Here is a 21,632-nt window from a genome sequence, read left to right as displayed (position 1 = left end):
TTCGAAGTAACAAAATGTCAGAGGCCACTTCTGTCTTTGCATTCTACTTTTCACCAACCAAACCGGGATGGCATGCTCCGTGGATAAACACTAGGTTTAAAAAAATCCTGACTTCACAGCTCACTACAATGTGATTCATAATAGAGAACATACTTTTGTTTTGAACATCTTGTTACAGTAACAGGAAGGCAGCTTAGTTCATCAGAGACGCAAACAAGAGAGCCACATGCACGACTTCTAAGCATCTGAGTTATATGGTGTGTAGTAAAAAGTGACTTCACTGGAAAGCCAGGGTTACATTTTGTAATCTGGCATCATCTCTGGGAGCTGTAACTTTGGAAGCTTTTGGAAGTGTCTGAGGTCAGAGACAGAAGGAAAAAAATACCTACAGGAAAAGGGCTATGCATTAATGTCAAGAAATCAGTTGTTACTGGTTTAACCCCCACGTAGCACGTCTGCCATTACCAGTTTGTCTTTCTGCCGTTCACCATGGATGAGAAAGCCGCTTCGTCCATTGCCTTCGGGGTGCATGACCTTACAGACCCCCACGCGACTGATCCCGCCTCCTTCCTGTGGGAACCATCCCCCGCTGGAGTCATCTCTGGTCATAACCACAGCCTTGACACGCACAATATAGCTGTCACTAAAACGACAACAACAAGAAGAATGGGGCATGACAATGGTCTGGAGCTGGAGGACATGTTTCAAGTGCAGGGTGACCACAGCCAGCAGTCTGGGGACTCTTCAAAAGGAAATCTAAGCCTGGCAGCAACCTTAAAAAGATTGCCCATCTCAATAATTAGGTAAAAAACAACACTCTTAAACTCAATATAAACATAAAAACAAAAAAAAAGAGGCCCAGTCATTAAAAAAAGTTGAGAGTCTTTGCGGAGGTTTTAAAGCATAACATTCTCCAGTTTCTAGGTGGAAGTATTAATAATAAAATGAAAGAACTGATACCTATAGTTTGGTATCTACAAGTGAGAAAAGACAAATTAAGAGGATTTTATGGTTTCAACCCTGAAAACTTACATCTATGCAGAATGACCAAGGTTTAATGTTTTATAAAGCTAATGATCTTCTAATTTAGCATAAGAAGAGGGTAGGCCACTCCCAAATCACAAATTCACCATGTGATCATTTATACAGGTGGGGAGATATTTCAATTCAAATACCCTTTACACATGTGTAGCCTCCTGTTATTTTTTCCAGTCCACACTTTGATTTCGCAATAAGTTCTTTTGCACCTTTGCCAAAAATCCTTTCTCCTCCAGAGACCAACTCTAGCTTCTTTTCATTCTTCATCACTTTTGGGGAAATTTATGTGGACTTTCGGCAAGACCATTAAATTCTCACTGGCTGTTTTCGTACTTGGAATAGCATTCCTTTCCTTAATGCTTCAAACATACATTCTCATCTTCTATACGCCAGGTGCTGTACCAGATTCTAGGGAGACAAAGATGCAGAGTAACACAGAACCCCCTCTTTTCATCCCTCAGGCCTGGTGCTCAGAGCCTAGCCAAACCATCTACAAACTCCTGGGGACCACTGAGATGGTCCCTCTGTCCCACATCCCTCACCTCTCACCCCCGAAGGGAAAGCCACCCAGATTCCCCGCTGCCCCGCAGCTCACCCACTACTGTGACCCAACTCCCCTCCCACTGTGCCCCTGGGACTCAAGGGTCAACGATCCCCTTACTTCCTCAGCCCTTCCTTTCACACCTGTTTTTAACTGCAGTGAAATACACACAACGGAACATTCACCACGTTAGCCATTTTAAGCAGGACCATTTCATGGCATTAAGCACATTCACATCGTTTGGCAACCATCACCAGAATGCCAACCATCTATTCCCAGAACTTTTTTCACCTTCGCAAACTGAAACTCTGACACTAACTCCCATTCTCCCCTCTCCCCAGCCTCGGGCAACCAGCATTCTCCTTCATTCTCCTTCCGGCCTCTATGAAACTGACAACTCCTGGTACCTCAAGGAAGTTCCTTTCTCTTTCTTAACCTACAAGAAAATGCCCTTGGGTTGAGGCACGTGGCTCACTCACAAGGCCGCCTTCTCTCTCCAGCATCCTTCCAGCTGAGCCAAGAGATGCTGGGGAGGGTACTCACCTCCATGGCTGACAAACGGCCCCCTCTCCAGTTCCTCCAAAGCCCCTAAGTCTGACATTGCCCCCACTGCCCTTCTTCAATCTTCCGCAGATTTCTGGGTCACATCTTTCATACCTTGAAGAGGTTAGCTGGTGGGCTCATTGTCCCTCTATCTCTTTGCCATGATCCCTGGCATGATTCTTTGTAATTTCATTGTTCACACAGAGGATTCCTCCAAGTCTCTGACCTCTCAGTTTCTGGAACTCTTTTCCTCCAATGCCCTGGTCTTACACTCAGCCTCAGGCACGCATGTCTAAGTTACGCTCTTGACCTTGTCAGTTTGGAGCATCCTGCTCTCCAGCCATACCTCCCTACAGTGCAGCTTACCTTCTCTAGATTCCAATAATTCTTTTTTTTTTTTTGGCTGTGCCTGTGGAATGTGGAAGTTCCTGGGCTAGAGATCGAATCCATGCCACAGCAGTGACCCAAGCTGCTGCAGTAACAATGCTGGGTCCTTAACCTGCTGGGCCACAAGGGAACTCCTAGATTCCAACAATTCTTCACCCCACCGGAGCCAACAATCTATTGTTCCCTGTTCCCCACACCCTCATGTTCTCACTTGATTCTCTACCCAACTTAAGTTCCATGGTCCGTCATGATACTCTTGCACAAAACCTTAACTTGTTTGCCCTCTTTCTTCATTTTAGTTCCCTGGCAAAACTTCAAACCCTGGTGTAGTCCTCCATCCACTTAACTCCATGTCCTCAATCAGGCTGCTGTACACGGTTAGAGGGAAAAACCCCAATTTACTGTGCTCGTAGGTCTAGTGTGAAGTCCTAACCACTAAACTCAAGTGGGTCCAGCCAGCATCCTGCTACATTTCCTGGACATGTCCCTAAGAAGATGGTTTCGTATGTCCTCCTGCCCCCTCCTTCTCAGATGATGGATGCACTTACTTTAATTTCACTGAGAAAATAGACACCATCCCAAGAGACCTAGCCCTGGCACCCACCAGCATGCCTACTAGTCACTACCAGCATTTGCTGCCTCCTCTCCTTTAACTGTGGCCAAACCATCCATGAATCAAGCCAACAACTGCACTTAAATATTGCCTTTGTGTGAACAGTGCCCCAACTCACATTTCCACATCCAGATCTCTTCCCTAAGCTTCAGATTAGTGAAACCAACTGCCTATGTGATTTCTCTGCTTTGGCATCTTGTAGGCACCTCAACCAATATGTGTAAAAAACTGAACTCGTGATTCCCCCCACCTGTGGATCCTACTGGCTCTTCCTTTGAAATTACCCAGAACACTTCTCAGATGACTATAACAGACCCAAACTGGCCTCCTTACTTTCACACTTGTCCAACTTCCTAAGGAAATTGAAAGGTAAGTCACATTAAGCAGATTAAAACCTTCTACTCAGGGAGTTCCTGTTATGGTGCTGTGGAGAAGAATCCAATTAGTATCCATGAGGATTCAGGTTTGATCCCTGGCCTCCTCAGTGGGTTAAGGATCCAGCGTTGCTGTGAGCTGTGGTACAAGTCGAAGACGCAGCTCGGATCCTGCGTTGCTGTGGCTGTGGTATAGGCCGGCAGCTGGAGCTCCCAATTTGACCCCTAGCCTGGGAACTTCCAATTGCTGTGGGTGTGGTTCCCCCCCCCCCAAAAGGCCTTCTGCTCAAACCCTCCAATAGCTTCTTACATTACTATGAATGAAAGTAAATCTGTGCTTTTCTTACTGCTCTCCTCCTTGCTCATTCTCCTTCACTCCCACTGTCCTCGATGGTCCTCCACATTAAGCACACTCCTGCCACAGGGCCTTTGCACTTGCTATTTCCTTCCCTTCAAACCCCACCCCCCATTCTTCTCTCCACACACCAACTAGGCTCCTTATTTCATTCAGGTCTCTGTCCAAGGTTATTTCACCAGAGAAGATTTCTCTGTCCACTTTATATAATAAAGTGGCGCCCCTTATTCCTCTTAAATCTTCTCACTGTGCCTTGTCTCTCTAAATGCTACTACATCAGCATCTGCCTTATTTGCCCACTTTTCCCAACTAGAATGGGAACTCCACTAGAGCAGGGACTTTGCCCTTTTTGTTTACTGCCATATCCTTAGAACCTAGGGTGCTGTCTTATAGGTAGTAGATCATGGAATTAATGGGTTAAATAGACAATACTTATAAACAGGCTTAAAAAATTATTTGTAGCTAATACAATCTGAGAAAATATAGTGTTCAATAATCATTTACTTACAAGCCACAATAGCTTAAGTGGAATAGGGTAAAGATTTCCTTGTCATTGACAGGAAAACTGAATTTTGAAAATCACATGATTTCTATCATTAATCCATTCATCTCAAGATTCAACATGCATATTCCTTTAGATCAGAGAGATTCAGACCATTTTATGATATTTGTTTAGTTACATACAATTTGTGACTCTACTCCCCTCCATTCCCCATTTATTCTAGAAAAACTAAGGTTTCCTAGGATGTATAAATCTCCAGTATGAAACGCAGCTTTGGGAGTTCCTGTTGTGGCGCAGAGGTTAACAAACTCAACTAGCATCCATGAGGACGTGGGTTCAATCCCTGGCCTTGCTCAGTGGGTTAAGGATCCAGCGTTGCTGTGAGCTGTGGTGTAGGTTGCAGACGTGGCTCCGATCCCATGTTGCTGTGGCTGTGGTACAGGCCGGCAGCAACAGCTCCGATTGGACCCCTAGCTTGGGAACCTCCATATGCCAAAGCTGCAGCCCTAAACAGACCAAAAAAAAAAAAAAAAAAAAGAAGAAGAAGAAGAAGAAGAAGAAGAAGAAGAAAGAAACGCAGCTTTTTCAAATCTTCTGTGAATGTACTATGTGTTCATCCCAACAGGAAATGGCCAAGGTGAATAATTGAAACCCTACATACCTCTTGCTAAAACATGCTTTTACTTTTTTTTGTTGTTGCAGCTGTGTGCTTTTCTCCCGTCTTTGGAAGGGATTAAGTAAACATGAAAAATGGAAGTTTGCATTACTTATGTTAGTGCCATAGACCTATTTCCAAAAAGCATGCATTTATTAGAGACTCAAAAAAAAAAAAACCTCAAAAAAAAACTCACCCCGGCTTCCAGACTTCAGGGGCTGTTAATTTTGCCCTTTGCTTATGGTCTGCAGCATCCTCTTTCCTGACCTGATTCCTCATCAGCTCCTTCCTGAGGGCACAGACTTCTCTGTAATGGGCTGTGTGTTGGGAGGGGTGGTGGTGGGGGGAGAAGCCCCCCCATCTCCTCTGCCAACAACCCCAACAGCCAGCATTAACGGAGGCAACCAGCTATTTAAAACAGGGCAGGGGGATAAAGTGTTGCACTAAAAGCTACGAGGGATGTCTGGATAATCCAGCTGCATGGCCGCACGCCAACTGCTTCCTATCCGTGGTGTATTTACGTTACTCAGGCACTCACCCCGCCCAGAACAGAAAGGACAATGAACTCCACCACCAAAAAGGTATAAAGAAGGAAAACTCCCTTCCCACCTTCCCTCCCTCTTTCTGGAAAGAATTAAACAACATGTTTAAACCAGATGTAGGGTTTGCTTTGGGGGGTGATGGAGCAGGACAGGCAAGAGCGGATTAGTCTCTTCATTTGCACAAGGAAAATGCTACGGGTGTGCTTTAGAAAAATGGTCCAAAAACATTCCTTGTCAAAAAAAACAACAACCTCATGCTTCTGAAAGTTTCAACTGTTAAACCAGTGTAACTGATTAGGACCTGGTGAAGTCCCAGGCGTGGGTCCAAACACCAAATGAATGGAGCCCTGGTGTCTGAATTTAAGTTAAAACTGACCCTAAGGAGTTCCTGCTGTGGCACAATGGGATTGACAGCGCCTTGGGAGTGCTGGGACACAGGTTCAATCCCCTGCCCGGCACAGTGGTTAAGGATCCAGAGCTGCCGCAGCTGCAGCTTAGGTCACAACTGTGGCTTGGATTTGATCCCTGGCCCAGGAACTCCATATGCCGAGGGGCAGCCAAAAGAGCAAACAAACAAACAAACAACAACAACAACTGACCCTAAGAATCAATGTCATTATGTGGTGTTTGACCATCACCCAAATGCCAACATATTCTTTAAGTGCACTTTGAATAAAACCAGCTTTTCTGAATCGGGCTGGGGATTTGCCCAAATGTGGTTCCTTTAAGGAAAAAGCTTTGCACTCCACACACATGGATTTGTAAAAAGAGGACTTGCTGCCCTATGATCACTCAGCATGCAATAGAGGTAGGTGACATCCCATGGCAGGATGGGGAAGGGAAGAAAGAATGATTTCAAAGACAGATTCTTTTTAGCGGGGGATGGGGTGCTGACTCCAAGATGGCACAAGTGGTTTTAGATCTCAGGCCTTTATGTCCTAAGTTCTCCCCAGATTCAAAGCAGGATCTGCCTGGACCACGTTACGGAGGTAAACAAAAGAGCAGTAGGAAATGGTGAGACACAGCAGTGTCCCTGGAAATAATATTCAGAGCCCGACAGGTTGGCACTGCCTTGACCTTCTTAGTAGCTGCAGAAGCCTCTTTTTGAGCTTCAGTTTCCTCATTTGCAAAAAGCCAAGAGAGGATATGCCGTGCTGGGCTGTCCTGAGAGTTAAACGCAGTGACAGAGGTCAAGTGCCTGATACAGAGAAGTTTGGTAAATTATAGTCATTGCAATTATTTCTGTTCAAAGGCTGACTTTAATTACAAGAACAGGTCTTTAAAGACCAGCCTCCCTGGCCACTGAGGACTGGGTTCCTGCCTGCCCACCTTCTTCAGCTGTCAGAAAGCAGAGGCACAGGAAGGCTGTCAAGGCCCTCGACAACAGGAGAAAATCCCAAATGGACCTCCAGCTTATTCACGCAAGGCAGATTTATAAAGAACAGGTTTGAGCCTACATTTCAGGCACCTGTAAAGGATCAGTTCATCTGCCATCTGGGAACTGCCTCTGTTCCTGCCTCTCCTCCTTGGATTTTGGAGCCTGGAACTTTTACATCCCCCATAAATACTTATCCCCCTTATCTGATCACACGGCTCCTTTATCTCTGCATTACGCTAAACATGCCACTCACTTCCTCCCAGCCCCACTTTTCAGCCTTCTCTACTGCACCAGACCTTGAGAGGGATTAGCCAAGATCTCAGCCTCTCAGCCTCCCTCTTGGCCCCAGCACAACCCCGAGCCATCAGCTGAGCCAAATATAACACTATGCCCTCCAGGGGAGTCAGGGCCACCCCTCACTGTAATCACACCCCTGGCCTCCCCAAATCTTCCTGGTGCCTAAGACTTAGAAAAGGTCTTTGATTACATTGAATCATGCACACAAATATGTAAAGTATTACACATATGAATAAAATATATGAGTGAAATATATGTGTCTTGTCATATTTTAAAAAGAATCCAGGAGTTCCCACTGTGTACAATCAGATTGGTGGTATCTCTGGAGTGCTGGGACACAGGTTTGATGCCTGGAGGGGCACAGTGGGTTAAGGATGCAGTAGGTTGCAACTGCAGCTCAGATCTGATCCCTGGCTTGGGAACTCCATATGACCCAGGGCAGCCAAAAAGGGGGAAAAAAAAAAAGAAAACAAAAAACACAAAATATTTCAGCAGAATCAAAGGGTTGAGAAGCCAAAGATATTAGTCATATTCTATTTAAATGGCTGATGGGTTCTTGAGTTCTATTAAGTATCAACTATTTAAAGAATTTAAAAAAATTTTTATTTACTATTATTATTTTTTGGGGGGGCCAAACTTGCAGCATGTGGAAGTTCCCGGACCAGGGACTAAACCTGCACTGCAGTTGCAACCTGTACCACACCCGCAGCAATTCTGGATCCTTAACCTGCTGTCCTGCAAGGGAGCTTCCTTAAGAGCCTTTCGAAAGGGGACTGCCCTGGTTTTAAGAATTTATATAATCCAAATTTCATAAGCAAGGAAAACTGCGCATATGTAGCTTTATGCATGGTAGTAATGTGGTCTTCAGCTCTATACATGTCCCTCAAGGTAGACACTTGCTCTGCATGCTTACTGTTGACCAAAATGTGTGTTGTTGGTCAAGGATTAAGCCACTACAAGCGACAGTGACAAGAAAAGCCAGCTAGAAAGGGAGACCGCACAGTAGCCTATGCTGGTGAAGACACCATCTCCCCTCTCAAACACTGATGAACAGGCACTACAAAGCAAAGAAGAAATTTTCTACACGTTAAGTGTTTGCTTGATAAAGAGAATTGGTTTGCGTAATATCAGACTTGGGGGAGCTAAAAAGTGGGCTACGGTCACGTAAGAAAAAGGCTTCTCCACAGTTATTTAACATCCATGAAACGAGTGATGAAGTACACTTGATGGAGAGTCGTCTTGGAAACGACCCTACCCCAGCATCTGCCAGGAGGAGAATCCATGTACTTGAACAGGTACCAACACCATAATTTTGAATGCATGGAGCCAAGGCCCTCTGCCAGTGCCCAGATTTACCCAGGCTTCTCCTCCAATCTTCACTGTGTCTCTGCCTTTCTGAGATGCTGCAGCTCCTCCTGCCCATACAGTCTTCCGCCCCAGAGGATTACAGCTTTTCTATCTTTGCAACCAATTTGGGTATTTAAAAAATGGTATGTAATGAATTTCCAGGAAGGGAACCCCAATATATAACGTGGTAGTGGAAGGTGGTGGTGAGAATGAGTGCTTGCCGCGCCATGCCTGGGGACGGAACCTTCATCCAGGAACTAATCAGGCCGAAAGCCAGGGGTTCCTGCTTCTATTATGGGTGTGAATAGGTTTTCCTCCTTTACCATGGGCTGGGCTTAGGATCTGGGAGTGAAAATAACTGGACAATGTGTTAGGAATCCTCATTTTAACTTTTCGTCATAGCCAGTAAGTTCTGCTGTCCTGCAAGGTCACCAGAGCCCTCCTTGTCTGAGTTCCATTCCAACCCCAAGGAAGAGGTATGGGGTGGCCCCATTCTCATCCTCGCATGCCCCACCGAAGCCCAGCATCTCTGTGGCTCAGGCTCCCTGGCTACCCTGAAGCATACAAATAGACCTACTCACCCACACACTATTTTCTTGTGCACAGATTACAAGGGGTCATTTTCCTTATTACTATGAACTACACTGCCAGCACAACTGATATTTAAAATAGGAATGACTATTACATTTAATAATGTATAAATCATTCTTTAGAGCCAATCCTAGCAAGTTGAAATTTATTAGACATGGGCCTCTAGTACTTTTTTTTGGTTTTTTTAGGGCCATATCCATGGTATGTGGAAGTTCCCAGGCTGTGGGTTGAATTGGAGCTGCAGCTGCCAGCCTATACCACAGCCACAGCAACTTGGGATCTGAGCCACATCTGCAACCTACACCACAGCTCACAGCAACACCAGATCCTTAACCCACTGAGCGAGGTCTGGGATCAAATCCATATCCTCATGGATACTGGTTGGGTTCATAACCTGCCAGGCCATGATGGGAACTCCTGGGCTTCCAGTACTTAATTCCCACTGAAATTTTGATTCAAAAACACTCCTTTAAAATAACTATTATGAACTCCTATTTTTATAACCTAGTGTTTCTATGATTCAAAATAAATGCCCGTACCTTGTTTAACCATAATTAATATCTATAATAATATCTTCCTTTACATTATAGTTTGCTGTAAGGAGATGCCCTTCCAGGGCTGGGAGTTTGGAATGGAAACGTTGTAAAATTGGGTTTGTGATAGCATAACAATAAATATAATCAATCTCATTGAGGTTAAAAACAACAAAAACAACAACAAAAAAGGAGATGCCCTTCCAATCTTCAAGGGCCACCGTACATTTTCTGGCCACAAGAGCCAGACTGGCACGAGCACTGACCATTCTGGCACGTGGGGCTGAAACACACCACGTAGACAATGGACACGCTGCCAGCTGGCCCATGTGGCACCTGCTGTTCATGTGTCCTGTGACCCAGCAGGGCCAAGAAAGTCCATGAAGCCAAGACAAAAAGGAACAAAGATCAGGTTAAACATGTAAGCTTGACAGAGGCTTAAGAGGCCTGTGAGGAGCTAGTTGAAGAAATACCGGGGAGGGAAATTAGGGATCCTTTGACATCCCCGCAGCCTGGGAACACTGACCAGGGAGCACTCTCTGACAGACCTGGTGAGCTAGAAAAATCTACAGCTGGCTGAGGCAAGTCAGAGCTTCTGGTGGCGCCCGCACCTACACCTCAGTGACAACCCAATTCCAAGGGCAAACCTTCACACACTGGATGGAGGTGGTGATACTCAGCGCAGCACCCAGGGGCGCTGGAGGTTACCTTATTCAACACTAGCTTGGGGGCTTCCTTCTCAGCAAGGTTTACAAAGTTATACTAAAATCACTCCACCGTGCTGTCTTTAAAATACATTTTTAAATTTATCCTCTAAGCTTTTATTGCCTTGTAGTTTGAACCAGTATAAAGGTGTGATTCAGCTAGATTCACTCACTTACATTGCTCTCCATTTTTTTCCCTTTTGAAAAAATCTCCTTACTAAAACTTTTTGATTTTATGTATTGAATATATCCAGTGTCTTAAGGATGGAGCTATAGTTTTTTTTCCCTCCCACTTTAACCCAAAACTTTCCCTATCTTCATTTAAATTCAGAACTTAAATTCAGAAACCACCAGAACACTAAGTATATAACATCCACAATGACGGATCACTTATACCTGGGACCCAATAAAGATAAAGGCATGAGGGCTGTTATGCTAATGTACCGCCTAAAACCCTAACACTGGGCAGTTTTAAACCTGGGCAATGAATTGTTTGCTGAAGTAAATCTTAGCACCCGAAAGGCAATTTTACAGATGTGCCTAAGACAGATTTCTTAAATGGCTCTTTGGCAGCTCTCCCTGTGTCAATATAACTTTCCTGAGTGAGCACCTCCCAAGGTGAGTAATGCACTCAGCGAGGAGAAGAAAGGCCAGGCTGAGGTCAAGCCTGGAGAGATGGGGCAGGACAGGTGTGGGGCAGCACCGGTTTATTGTGGGAAATGCACCATCAGAAGGAAAGCAGTCATGCCTTATGGTATCACTTACGTGGCACAGATGAACCCATCCACAGAACGGAGACACATAAGGGACATGGACAGCAGACTTGTGCTTGCAGAGGGGGAGGGAGTGGGATGGACTGGGAGTTTGGGGTTAGTAGATGCAAACTATTACATTTAGAATGGATAAGCAACGAGGTCCTGCTAATACAGCACAGGGAACTATATCCAATCTCTTGTGACAGAACATGATGGAAGATAATATGAAAAAAAAAACATATATATATGAATGACTGGGTCACTTTGCTGTACAGCAGAAATTGACACAACATAGTAAATCAACTACACTTTAATAAAAAAATTTAAAAAATAAAGAAGGAAAGTTGTCATTTTTTCCAAGAAATTTGAAAACTATTTGCTCTAATCTCTACTAATAGCAGAAATCCTAATTTCCCCACCCTGGGGGTCCAGGGAACTGGAGATTCCTGGGCATATGTGCCTCTTAAGTGCTAGGTGGGTGTCCTGGTGGACCACTTGGGACCTCTGTACCCTCATCTTTCAAGGGTCTGTATGGAGGTCATTAGCTTACTATCAGGCTCTGGAGGCATTTTAAATTATCTTTGAGTTTTAAAACACTGGCTCCAAGAAGTTATCTCATACTACCCTACACCACCAACAAAAACCCTTAGATTTGGAAATAAATATAATTAAGCTTTTTTTAAAAAACAATCAACAATTCCATGGAATTCAACAAAACGAAACATTTTTTTTGGAAAAGATTTGCAACATGGATGGACCTAGAAACTCATGCTCAGTGAAGTCAGCCATACAATGAGACACCAACATCAAATGCTTTCACTGACATGTGGAATCTGAAAAAAGGACAGACGAAACTTCTTTGCAGAACAGATGCTGACTCACAGACATTGAAAAACTTATGGTCTCCAGAGGAGACAGTTTGGGGGGTGGGGCGATATGCCTGGGCTGTGGGATGGAAATCCTGTGAAATTAGATTGTTATGATCATTATACAACTACAGATGTGATAAATTCATTTGAGTAATAAAAAAAATGAAAAAAAAAAACCTCTCATGTTCTTTCCACTAAAAATAAAATAAAATAAAATAAGCTTAACATCCAATGATTCTCCAAACTGTCACAGGTAAGGTTTATATTAGCATAAGGGGAATAATTCCAATTTAGACTCAGCCTTTCAAGGCAAATCTCCTACATTAGGCAAGGCTGCCAGACACAACAGGACGTGCCCCCATCCTGCCTCCATCCCGTGTTCCTTTTACCTGTATATCCAGGAACCCTATCTGCTATAGACAGTTACTGAAATAACAAGCTAAATACCTACACGTAAATGTATATTTCATTTTAGCGTTAATTCTCTCATAGCTTTATGCATAGATTCTCTAACATGGTTAATGCGGTTAACGTTTTTTAAGATCACCTAAAAAACATTTTAAGAAGTTACAGGCAGCGTTTATCACCTAGTTCATTACCATTCAAGGCATCGATGGAGATTTCTGAGTTATTCTCAAAAATCACCAAAACACGAACTCTGACATGAAGAGACCACTTTAAAAAATGACGTTTATTTTATTCAAACCAAACTAGAGTGAGTCTACTACTTCTCAAAGACTGAAATGGTCTGTCCTCAAGGGTGAGTTCCTGGGTGATCACTCAGTATGAAGTGGGATGAGAGAGCCATGGCAGGCGAGAGGCCAAAGTCTGAATCCAGGTTTATGATGCGGCTTTTATTATCTGCTGCTTTGCTGAGCCTGGAGTTCAGTGGAGTTCATAATTAATCAAGATCAAAGGATTGCCAACTTGAAACAAGCAAAACAACCCACCGCTGAGGAACCCTTTCTTCTCCTACTTTTTACTCCAAAAGCAGTAATTTTCTTTGACTTTCCCTCTGTTTTACACACCCTTCCAAAAATGGTATTTATGATCCACATTTAAACCCCCAAAGGCCAGCTAATGGAAATGTTAGATTACTAAACAAAATTAACTCTCACCACATTAAAGTACACATGGAATAGAAAAATTGGTACTTTAAAAAAACAAAAGGCAAAGGGAGTTTTTAAGGTTAATAATCTACAATTCAGGTCTTTAAATTGCAGCCCTTGAACTTAAGCACCTGACTTTCTCAGAAATCTTTACTTTTTTTCTCACTGAATTAGAGAAATCCAAAAGGAAGACAGTGTTTAAAGATCACATGCTGAACTGGTCAGGGAGAAGTACATGGTATCTGTAACTTACTTACTTCATTTTTTTTTTTGGACAAAAGTATTTTATTGGCAGGCTGCAGAAAATCATGAATTCCTATGCACCCCTCCCCCCAAGTCAAGGGCTTAAAAGACATTTGAATTATCAAATACTCTGCAACTTACTTTGAAATGCATAAAAAATTAAGATGGCTGGAGTTCCCACTGTGGCTCTGTGGTAATGAACCTGACCTGTATCCATGAGGACATGGGTTTGACTCCTGGCCTTGCTCAGTGGGTTAAGGATCCAGCGTTGCCACAAGTTGTGGTGTAAGGTCACAGATGTGGCTCGGATCCTGTGTTGCTGTGGCTGGAAGCTACAACTCCAATTCGCCCCTAGCCTGGTAACTTCCAAGTGCTGCCCTAAAAAGTGAAACAACAACAACAAAAACCAAAAAAACCCAAAAAACAAAACAAAACAAAAAATGGCATCTTGGATGGACTGAGGGATGGCTGGATGGATAGATCACGGGGGTGATAAAGATGTAAGAGTGAAATGTTAGCTGTAGACTGGAACTGGTGGGTGTTGCCTGTACACATCTTTCAACTTTTCTGAACACCTGAAGACTCTTGAGGAGAAAGAGAGAAAATTTACAGTGCTCTATTTTAAATGGTGATCTACACTAAATCAAGAAAATGCTGATAATGGAACTGAAAATTCTGGTTACTTCTTACATCATCCAGGACGCATTTCCCAGTTTTTAACTGCCATCTGCCACCCTCCACTCCAAAGCAAACCATGGTCAAAAGGGTAATACCAAATTCTAAACCCACAAAATCCTTTAAAAGTCAGTCCTTAGTAAGACCTGTTTTCAAACAAAAGAGGTAATAATTTAGCCCCCAGAGGAGTTCCTGTCCTGGCGCAGCGGAAATGAATCCAACTAGGAACCATGAGATTGCAGGTTCGATTCCTGGCCTCGCTCAGCAGGTTAAGGATCCAGTGTTGCCATGAGCTGTGGTGTAGGTTGCAGACACAGCTTGGATCTGGCGTTGCTGTGGCTGTGGTGTAGGTTGCAGATGTAGCTCAGATCTGGCATTGCTGTGGCTGTGGTGTAGACTGGCAGCTGTAGCTCTGATTAGACCCCTAGCCTGGGAACCTCCATGTGCAGCGGGTGTGGCCCTAAAAAGCAAAAAAAAAAAAAAAAAAAAAAAAAAAAAAAAAAAAAAAAAAAATTTAGCTCACAGAGAAGAAAAAAAGTCAGCAAGTCCTGTTATCAACAGGCTGAATGAATTTTAAGATCCACTGGGTATGGATGCCCTTTCAGGAAGCAATAATGACAAATTCGTCTAATTCCTTTTCTACTAGGATTCTGCCACTTCGCTCATCAGAGATAAAAACTTGACACAGAGCACAGACAAAGCAACTGTTCTCCCTGAAGAACTCTGGACCTCTTCCTTTCCCAGGTAGAGATGGGAACAGAGGCAGAGGTGGGCCTGCAGGGAGAGTTTATGTCTTATATTACGACTAGCGAAGAGTCTTACGAACAAGTTAGTTACACTTTTGAAGCTAGAAAGAATCACAGCCACCCGTGAGAATGGCAGCGCGGGGGGTGGGGCTGCGACATCCTCCTCAGTTTGCTAAAGTTTCACAGCAACAGAGGCAATCCTCATTTTTGGACCCACAAGATGTGTAAACGAATGCCCTGAGTCAGCAGACTTGACCTTTACGGCACATCTCCTTTTCACTTCTGGCCAAGACCCCCGAAGACTCGACCCCTGAGCCCCAGTTTCTTCACATACAAAATGGGGGGGGGGAGGGGCCCAATGACCTTGGAGGCGCCCTCTCAACTCTGGCTTCTTAACTGTGTGTTAAAAAATACATGGCCTTAAAGTCACACCAGAGGGCTTAGCGAATATTCTACAAAAGCGTATCAGCAAACTTTCAGCAGTAAAAGGCAACTGAAAACGTCTTTGAAGAAAAACTCTGAAACCACAAAGACCTGAAACCACGGCAGATTATCAGCTATGTTCCCTCAGTGCAAGTGGTATTGTGCAATTTTCAAGTTCCCAGGAGCAAAGCTGGCCTATCAAAGTAATATGAAAATGCAAGGAGAAGACAAAATTGAGTTTTAATAAGTTGAATAAGATCTTTTGAACAAAACAAGTACAACCTAGCCATCTAGCTACATTGATGCATCCATGAGCATTGAGATTCTCCTCGGACACATGGAAGAAAATTACCAAGACATACTCAGGCAGCAAATGAAGGCTAAGGAGAGAAGAGGGGCCTGCCTCTTTTCTCCCACATAGTTGATCCTATAAGCTTTATCCTCTGACTCAAGACAGATGCTCTCGTACCAATCTCCATTACATTCAGAGAGAAATGGGAGAAATGTTAGGAAAAGGTAACAAAGCAATGGCTTCACTTAAAAACAGGGCAAGGCATTTACTTGTAGACCTTTGATAAAGCAGCTGTGTATTTCCAGGCCACGGAAGCCTAATCAATTCCTAAGACACTTGACTCACAGATCTATCCCCACATGGCTCTGACTGCCCGCTGAAGCCTCCTTAACTCTCCCTCCTCTGGTGGGATGGTCAGTTCTACTCCAAGAGTTTTCCTACGTGGGTGTGGGGTCAGGGAGGAAGGGCAAGCAAGGAGAAACTCTTCAACTCCTGATGGAGGCTTCATTTGGGTCCCTGGAATTTGGCGCTACTCTATCTTAAATGGCCCAGAAAAAAGCCAGCCTGCCCATCACTTGCTAATATGGCTGAGAAAGTTTTACAGCGACACAAGCTAGCAGACAAACCCAAAGGAAAGCATTCCAGTGACCCACACTCATGATGACTGGTATAAACGCAGGGTGATGATGTGACCAGTGCCAATGCTTTAGGAATTCCAAACGAGTGTCTCTGGGGCAATTGTGTTTTTCTTTTACAGCGGCAATAACTGGTGGGGAGCAATTAGAAAGACTGGAACAAGGTAAGGCTCACAGGGTCATCATGCAGCAGCGACTCCTGACCAGTTCTCGATTATGCAAAAAGAAGGGATTTGACCTGTGAGGTCAACTTCCTTCTGAGATATTATAAATCAGCCACCCGCCTGGGATATGCGCTTCCGATACATTGCTTTCTTGCCATAAAAGAACTGGGCAGTAAGGAGAATGTGTTGGCCAACTAGCTACCAAGCTGGTTCATAGTTTAACACCATCTTCTGAAGATACTGTTTCATTGGTAGGTGGGTATTCTTGTTTGATTTCAAAAAGAACTTGGAAGAAACATCAGAGCTAATTAGGAAGTTTCCTAGCCATGCCACTTCAAGACTTATGATCTGCACAGAAAATTGAGAGCCTTGGAGGCTATTAAGCTCCTGAATCTGGGCTTTCCTGGCCATCACCAACATGCTTGCTGCAGGGAGTCCAGCCAAGCCGAAGGGTCAAGCATTCAGTGGTAGCTAAAGACCTCTGCCCAAGGCAGATCAACCAGGCAGCCAGGGCGAACTTCTAACAGAGAGCGTTCCTGGCAAGGTGGCAGTCTTTGGGGCCCAACAGATGCAATTATAATACCATGAAGCCATGCGGTCACCGCAGGCTGCCACTTTATCAGGATAAGAGGGGCTCCAGGCTCAAGGTCTGACCAAGAGGAACCACCCACAGCCCCATTCATTCACCAGTGTGCTTCAGTCACCACCCAGGACCAAGCCCACCTCAGGGAAAGCTGCCACCCCTGAGGGAGCCCTAAATACACCGTCCTGGACTGAAAACTGCTACACACCTAGCAATCCCCCACAGCAAGTAACTCAGTACATGGAAGCGCCTGTGTAGACCGAAAAGGCTACATAAACACAGCGTGACTCGCCATGACGGCACTTTTTCTTGTGTGTCTGCATATAGGTACTTGCTCATATTTGCTGAAAGTCAACTACTATTTCAAAAAGCAGTCAAATTTCACATTCATGTTCATTACAGCGTTATTCACAATAGCCAAGAGGTGGAAACTACCTAAATATCCATCATGGGATGATGGATAAAGAAAATACATACAACACACTATTTTCCAGTGTTAAAAAAGAAAGAAATCCTGTCACATGTTACAACATGGATGAATGCAAGACATGATGCTAAGTAAAAGAGGCCCGTGACAAAAAGACAAATACTGCCTGATTTCACTTTTAAATTCCCCCATGTAAAGGAGCTGAACTCATAGAAAACAGAAAAGCTGGAATGGTGGTTGTAAAGAACAGGGGTAGGGGGATAGTGGAGTTGTTTAATGAGGACAGTTTCGGTTTTTCAAGATGAAAAGGTTCCAGAGATCTGCTATACAATATACATAGAGTTAACACTAATATACTCGACTCTTAAAAATGGTTAAGATAGTACATTTTATGTCATGTTTTCTGCCACACACACAAACACGCAAAGTTAATTAATTTAAGAAATAAAAAGGGGCCACTTGAAACGGGCATATTCAAAAAGGATCCCCAATTCATAAAACTGTGGCTTTGGCTAAAGGATATTTCTGTTGTTTTTAAGCAAATATTACCACTATTTTAAAAAAAGCCCACAAAACTCTCCCCTACTTATAAAAGCAGCCTATGTCCATTGTGCAAACTATATACATTATAACTACACTTTCAGAGATATTCTTCTATACTAGGAGGAACAATGAACAAATCTGCAAGACCTTCTCAAGGTAACTATACAAGGGAGTCCTTGTGTTTCGAATATAAAGGTAAATGCTGCCCACACTTTGCTCCTTGGGATACAAGGCAAATTGCATATATGCAAAACACAGACATTTCTTTGTAATTGCCTTTACTGAGACCAAAATGGCTTTTCTTCCAAGAACTTCTCAAGGAAGAACAGAAGAAAGTTAAGCATAATAGACTTTCCCTCAACTGTTAGCTCAAATTCCCCCTAATCCTCAGCCAATTAGAATCTAATAGAATGCTTATCATGTTTACAATATAAGCGACAGAATCCCTAGGAATATTTTTTATGATTAGTCTCTTGTTATTTCTTCGATTCCAACCTCAGTTTTTACCATTATTTAAAAAAAAACATACACACTTGCACACACTCACAAGGCTTTTCTAACAGTTCCATTTCTTTGACATGGGGGCTCAGTGATGTTTTTCAATATTTTTCAAAGCAGAAAACGGGGCAGTTTTATTTTTCTTTGGAACGTGTCCCTGCCAGATTTTGCACACTGTAGCTCTTTGGCGATGTGATGAGCACACATGCCCACCCACAGACACTAATTTTGCTCCTCACCCTTCCCAAGCAGCCTCTATGACACATGCTGTCTGCGCTCCATTTGAAGGAATTCAAGAGGCCCAGTCAAACAGCAGGCCCCCCCGGGGCCAGAGTGATGGCAGGCAACCCATCTTCTCCCCTGGATGGGTACAAGGATTAAGTGTTTAAAAAGAAAACCGTAAAAGAAGCCCAATCCAACATGGACACCTCCAATCTGAAAATCTTTACAGCTCTACGAATTAACACAGCAAGTGCAAAGTCATCTTTTGGGGTGAACTCTGGAAGAGATAACATCTTGCTGTGGTTCCTTGGGCAGAGCTCCTCGAAGATAATGCAGTAAACTCTGGGTGCACAGCAATGAGGGCAGCCTGTCCTGTGAGCCAGAAGCTTTCCAAGAGGGCTGAAGAGCCACCCGGGATCTGAGGCATTTGCTTGCTCTTCGGTGATCATTAGTCATGAAGAAATGTTGGTGATTAAGAATCCAACTAGAAATGGGCATGGCTCCCGTGACTGTCCCTCACCTGTCCTGAGACAATCTGGGCATCAAAGGTAATGCTAACAGACTGCTAGCAAACAAACCTGCCAGAATGCTCAGGACAAATAAAGTCCATGCTGGGTTTGATAAGAGAGTGGTCATTCACCCCATTCAATGTCCTTAAGAGTGGGGTTGATGCCCTAAGGCTGTTCTGTACTTGTCTCTGGTTTTTTTTGCGCCACTCAGGAAAGCTGATATTTCCAGATAACGACACAAGATTTACTGACAAGTGCTATTAATCCACCCACTATGTAGGCGGAGTGGCCATAATCCCGGATGTGGGGAGGACAGTGTAACAGCATATCAGTGGGCAAAGGACAACAGGCAACAGACAGGTCTAGTTTTCTCCCAGGGTTATAGTTACAACCAGGCATCCATAAACCATCCACCAAGGACAGCAAGAACTGACTGAGGACTCACTGAACAGGTCTTTCTAAATACAAGTAAGTATTTTTAAATGTTAATAGAGACAGCAATTTTTTTTTTTTTTAGGGCTGCACCTGTGCCATATGGAAGGTCCCAGGCTAGGGGTCAAATCAGAGCCACAGCTGCCAGCCACAGCCACACAGGATCCAAGCCATGTCTGCGACCTATACCACAGTGCACGGCAACAAAAGATCTTTAACCCACTGAGTGAGGCCAGGGATCAAACCCGCATCCCCATGGATACTAGTTGGGTTCGTAACCCATGGATCCACAATGGGAACTCTGACATAGTAATTTTATTTTTCTTCTTTTGTCTTTTTAGGGCCACAGTCACGGCATATGGAGGTTCCCAGACTAGGATTCAAATCACAGCTGTAGCCACTCAGCCATAGCAACTCCAGATCCTAGACGTGCCTATGACCTAAACCATAGCTCCTAGCAATACCGGATCCTTAACCCACTAAGCGAGGCCAGGGCTCGAATCTGGGTCCTCGTGGATACCAGTCAGATTCATTTCCACTGAGCCACAATGGGGAGCTCCCAATGTAGTAATTTTAAATGGTTACTAAATTCATTATAGTTTTCAGTCATCAGAATAAAATTTTAAGAGATGTTAAATAAGGGAGGGGTCTTCAAAACTCGAAAATTGGGAAAGATGTTTACTAATCTGTGTTGCTAAAATATTCAGGGAAGCTCTAAGCTTAGAGGATTCAAACGCTTTCTCTGACGGCCACTCCCTTCAAGGAAGAAGGGGGAGAAAAATCCTTTGTCCAAGGTTGTCGGTCTACTTGACTTAAAATATGGCCACCAAAACTATCAAATCAATTTTTAAGTAGGTCAGTTCTTTCCCGATATCCATCCAAGGAAAATTAGATTCTGTAGAGCCAGAAGGGGAGAGCTAAAAGTGGCTTCTACTGGACAGTGGTTCTGGATTATAGACCCCGGTTTATCTATGAATAAAAGAAAACTCAGCAGGAACCCATCGCCAGTAACGACGGATCCCCAATGAAAAGGGAACAAAAGCAAGGATGGGGCTGGAGCTGAATCACAGCATTTTTAAAATCCACACTACCCAGCACAGAGCTCACTCAGTATCTCTTGACTGCTTCCAAGCTGAGTGATAGGAGGCCCTCAGCACCGACACTGCTCTGTATCCCCTCTCTCTCCATAGGGAACGAAGGACTCTGAAAACCATGTGGTCACTCTGGACTGAAGGCTCTTGGCACAGTGGCAAGGGACCACCAAGAGGGGCAGACACAACCCTAGGGGTGACTACTGCCACCAATGGCAACGATCAATATGCGCTGAGGGTGAAATGTCACCAAAGCCAAAAGAAATCTATGGCTGCCCTGAAAAAATGTGGACAGAACCTGAGCTTGTCACAACTATGCCAATCTGGACCCCACCCCAAAAAGGTGGAGTGGGGAGGTCCCATCGTGGCTCAGTGTTGTAATGAACCCAACTAGCATCCATGAGGATGCAGGTTTGATCCCTGGCCTCACTCAATGGGTTAAGGATCCAGTGTTGCCGTGAGCTGTGGTATAGGTCAAAGACAAGCCTCGGATCCTGTGTTGCTGTTGATGTGGGGTAGGTTGGCAGCTGCAGCTCCAATTCAACCTCTAGCTGGGGAACATCCATGTGCCACAGGTGCGGCCCTAAAAAGACAAAAAAAACCAAAACCAAAAACAACTCCCACCCCAAAACTACACCAATCACAGAAGAGCAAGATGTTTTCACAGAAAACACCAATCCATCAGGAACTTTAAGAAATGTTTTTATGTACCTACCTGTAATAATTTCTATAGGCCTCAAAGAAAGAAAAAATAAAAAAGATACCGAAACCTACTCTTGCATTGAAATCAGAGCAAATTAGCTATTCACTTTTTTTTTTTTAAATGGCCACACCCACGGCATATGGAAATTCCCAGGCCAGGGATCAAACCTGAGCCTCTGCAGCAACTCAAGATGTGGCAGTCAGATTCTTAACCCACTGCACCACAGTGGGAACTCCCAGCTATTTGCCTTTTAATTCACATTAATTTCAAGTCACATTATTTTATCATTTTATTTAAGTCACATTATTTTTCT

General features: G+C 43.9%; 1 protein-coding gene across 3 annotated transcripts in view; it reads right to left on the bottom strand.

The window, feature by feature from the left end:
* Positions 1 to 21,632, bottom strand: part of SPRED2 (sprouty related EVH1 domain containing 2) — a 121,901-nt gene that overhangs the window by 33,148 nt on the left and 67,121 nt on the right. For 2 of the 3 annotated variants that reach the window (XM_021087443.2, XM_021087444.2), the window contains exon 2: positions 466 to 643. The exons of the other annotated variant lie outside the window; for it this stretch is intronic. In XM_021087443.2, coding sequence (XP_020943102.1) covers positions 466 to 643 — 178 coding nt within the window. The remainder of the gene's footprint in view (positions 1 to 465; positions 644 to 21,632) is intronic. 3 annotated transcript variants of the gene reach the window in all.

This window comes from Sus scrofa, chromosome 3 (genome assembly GCF_054392235.1).
Source record: "Sus scrofa isolate SSC_HxYL_T2T_F1_AM1 chromosome 3, Sscrofa_HxYL_maternal_Yorkshire_Landrace_v2.0, whole genome shotgun sequence".
NCBI lineage: Eukaryota > Metazoa > Chordata > Mammalia > Artiodactyla > Suidae > Sus > Sus scrofa.
Note: the sequence above shows the minus strand (reverse complement) of the source record. Positions and strands in the feature narration are given on the sequence as shown.